Source organism: Penaeus monodon, chromosome 18 (genome assembly GCF_015228065.2).
Source record: "Penaeus monodon isolate SGIC_2016 chromosome 18, NSTDA_Pmon_1, whole genome shotgun sequence".
NCBI lineage: Eukaryota > Metazoa > Arthropoda > Malacostraca > Decapoda > Penaeidae > Penaeus > Penaeus monodon.
The window spans coordinates 29,125,042-29,128,395 of record NC_051403.1 but is presented as its reverse complement, the minus strand read 5'-3'; the positions used below and the strand labels follow the sequence as shown (position 1 = coordinate 29,128,395).

The following is a 3,354-nucleotide window of genomic DNA, read 5'->3' as shown; positions in this document are numbered from 1 at the left end:
GATACCACATACGCTGTTAAGGAAACCACAGACACTGTTACAGAAACCACAAACACTGTTAGAGAAAACGCAGACTCTGTCAGTAAAACCAAAGACACTATTAGTAATGAAACCACAGACGCTGTCAAGGAAACTACTACAGATATTGCCAGTGAAACTATAGATAAAGGCAAAAATACCATCGACACCGATTTTGAAACCATAGAGACTGTTATTGGACTCACAGACACTGACAAAGAAACTACAGACACTGGTACAGAAACCACAGACACTGTTAGGGAAACCACAGACGCTGTTAGTGAAACCACAGACGCTGTTAGTGAAACCACAGACGCTGTTAAGGAAACCACAGACACTGTTAGACAATCCACAGAAATAACCAGTGGAGCCACAGACACAGTTAGTAATACCACAGACACTATTAGTGAAACCACAGTCACTGTCAGTGAAACCGACGTTGATAGAGAATCAACAGACGCTGTTATCGAAACCACAGACACAAACAGCGAAGCCATTGACACAATTAGAGACAACACTGTTAGTGCAACCACAGTTAGTAGAACCACAGACACTGTTAGAGAAAAGGGAGACACTGTTAAAGAAATCACAGGAACTGTTACTGAGACCACAGACGCTGATGGAGAAACCACAGACATTGAACATCGAGTCGCCGTTAGGAAAGCGACGGACACTGTAGGCCGATCCCCAGACCTTGTTAGAGAAACCACATTCACTGTTAGCGAAGCCTCAAACACTGTTAATAGAACAGGCACAGACAGAGTAGATCTTGATTGTAAAAACTCGGCTACTGTTAGTGAAACCTCAGGCACTCTGGGGAAAGTGCCAAACACTGTTAGTGAAACCTCAGGCACTCTGGGGAAAGTGCCAAACACTGTTAGTGAAACCCCGGAGTTTGAAATCCAAGACGCGGTTAGTGAATCCACAGAATTTGAAACGCTAGATACCCTTAGTGAAACCCCAGATTTTGAAACGTTGGACAATGTTAGTGAATTTACAGATTATGAAACACTAGACACCCTTAGTGAAACGACGGAATTTGAAACCCTTGACAATTTTAGCGAATCTGCAGAATTTGTAACATTAAACACCCTTAGCGAAACCCCAGATTTTGAAACCTTGGACAACGTTAGTGAATCCACAGAATTTGGGACTTTAGAGTCGGTCAGTGAAACAGATATCGATCCACTCATTGAACTCATAGACAGTGACAGTGAAACCCCGGAATATAAAACGCAAGACACGAGTAGTGAAACCCCAGACGTAGTTAGAGAAACCTCCCAGATTGAAACTATAGAGTGTCATAGCAAAGAAGTCCCAGCTATTGTTAGTGTAACCCCAGACATCAATGCGCAAGACTCTTTATGCGAAATACCAAACACTGTTAGTGAAGCCTTAGAATCCGTTAGACAGGCATCAACCACTGTTAGTGAAGCCACAGTTATTGTTAGTGAAAGCCTAGGCACTGTAAGAGAAACTGCAGCTATTGTTAGTGAAGCCCCAAACACTGTAGGCGAGACTGTAGTTACTGTTAGTGAAGCCTCAGACATTGTTAGTAGGACCCAAGACACCGTAAGCGAAACTGCAGCTGTTAGTGAAGCCTCAGACACTGTTAGTGAAATTATAGGCACCTGTAGTAAGGCCCCAGACATTGTTAGCGAACTCGCAGAGACCGAATCCCCTCTTCTTGTTAGTGAAACCCCAAACACTGTTAGGGACACCACAGAAACTGCCAGTGAAGCCTCGGACACTGTCAGGGAAGCCACCGAGACTACTAGTAAAGCCTCAGACACTGTTACTGAAGCTAAAAGCGCCCTTAGTGAAGCAGCTTTAAGAATAACCCCATACGTCGTCAGAGAAAACTTAAACACAGTATTAGACGCCCTGGACTCTGTTCAGAAAACCTTGGGCGCTGTAGGTAAAACCTCTGACACTGTTAGAGAATATTCACCAGTTGCTATTAGTGAAGCCCCAGTTACCGTTAGTGAAGCCTCACTTACCGTGAGTGAGGCTTCGACAGCTGCTTCTGTAGACACCCAAAGTGTAACCAACACAGACCCCCAACCTCCTTCCCCTGAGACCCTCGCCAGTGCTACCCAAACCCCTCCCGCTTCCCCGGAACCCTTTGTCGACGACCACACTCTCACCACCACCACTTCCACCACTACTTCCGGGTACGACCATCGCAACGACCTCCTCCTCGCCCAGCGTGAGTCGCGACCTTCTGACGCGAACTGGAACCTCTTCAACGGAAGTGGTGCGTTGACTGGGTGTTCTCTGGTAGCCTGTGTCGTAGAGGTGCTTGCGTCCTTAGACTGTAACGTAGACTGGCTCGAGAGAGTGTGGCTTTTCTTAGACTGTAGCTCGGATATGTGCTACGATACAGTGCTTTTGTCTGCCTGTAGTAACGTAGGCGTGTTGTTCAACGAGCCCTTAACCTGTAGTGTAGACGTGTGTTGGTGTGTGGTTTCCATAGGCAGCATTAATCTGGATACGACGCGAGCCAGAAGCGGCTCTTGGGTGCTGACGGGAGCCACCTGTGCCACCTGCCAGAGGGACATTCGGTGCCGTGGTAGAACGGGGGAGGAAAAGAGAGCCAGAACGGGAAGAAAAAGTGTGTACAGAGATAAAGGCTGAAGAAAAACAGAAGATTAAAAGCGAGACATATTTTTAATTTGAGTATTTGAGACGGCGAAGCACCTATCACGCGATAGGGTCGAGTAAGGGCACCCTGGAGAGGTCACGTGACTCGCCCTCGACCCACCACCACCTCGGCCTCGAGGACGACCCTCTGGACGACCCGAGGCTGAGCGTGGCGGCGTTGCGGCCCCGCTCCTGGTCGGGTGGCGAGGCTGGGATGACCTCCGGGCCCAGGCAGGAGGACGAGAGCGAGGGCGAAGGTGAGCCGTCCCCCTCCCTTTCCTTCGGCGTCCGGAGGTCGCTAAGGGCGCTTTTCGGCTCCCTCGGAAAGGGCAGGGGGCGGCAGCGGAAGTCGGCGCCAGAGACGCGATGGGCCGGGGACCCGCGGGACGGGCGGAAACCAAAGCCGAGCGAGAGACCGCGGAGTCAGTTCTACGTCGAGCTTCCCAGCGACACGACCTGCGACTCGTCCGCTCCGAACCCGCAGCCTGTCATCGTCGTCACGCCCGCGCGCGCCCAGACTCTCCCCGCCGGCCTCTCGCCTTCGTCCATGCTGTGCCTGCCGCCCGTGGCCACGCGCCCGCCGCCGCTGCCGTCCGTGGGGTCCCACCGCTACCGCTTCACCCTCCCTCCCTCGCCACACGCCAGGTTGGGTGACAGGGAACCAGGAGGTGAAGGCCGCACATGCGCACCAGG

The 3,354-nt window shown here is 51.0% G+C and overlaps 2 protein-coding genes across 2 annotated transcripts in view; both read left to right on the top strand.

The window, feature by feature from the left end:
• The window catches only part of LOC119584702 (serine-rich adhesin for platelets-like), a 10,317-nt gene extending 7,625 nt beyond the window's left edge, over nucleotides 1-2,692 (top strand). Inside the window, exon 6 of the mRNA XM_037933371.1 lies at nucleotides 9-2,692. Within this exon, the coding sequence (XP_037789299.1) occupies nucleotides 9-2,655 (2,647 nt within the window). The 3' untranslated portion in view covers nucleotides 2,656-2,692. The remainder of the gene's footprint in view (nucleotides 1-8) is intronic.
• Nucleotides 814-3,354, top strand: part of LOC119584396 (FYVE, RhoGEF and PH domain-containing protein 6-like) — a 29,322-nt gene continuing 26,781 nt past the window's right edge. Inside the window, exon 1 of the mRNA XM_037932977.1 lies at nucleotides 814-3,354. This exon is cut by the window's right edge and continues 1,001 nt beyond it. Within this exon, the coding sequence (XP_037788905.1) occupies nucleotides 2,876-3,354 (479 nt within the window). The 5' untranslated portion in view covers nucleotides 814-2,875.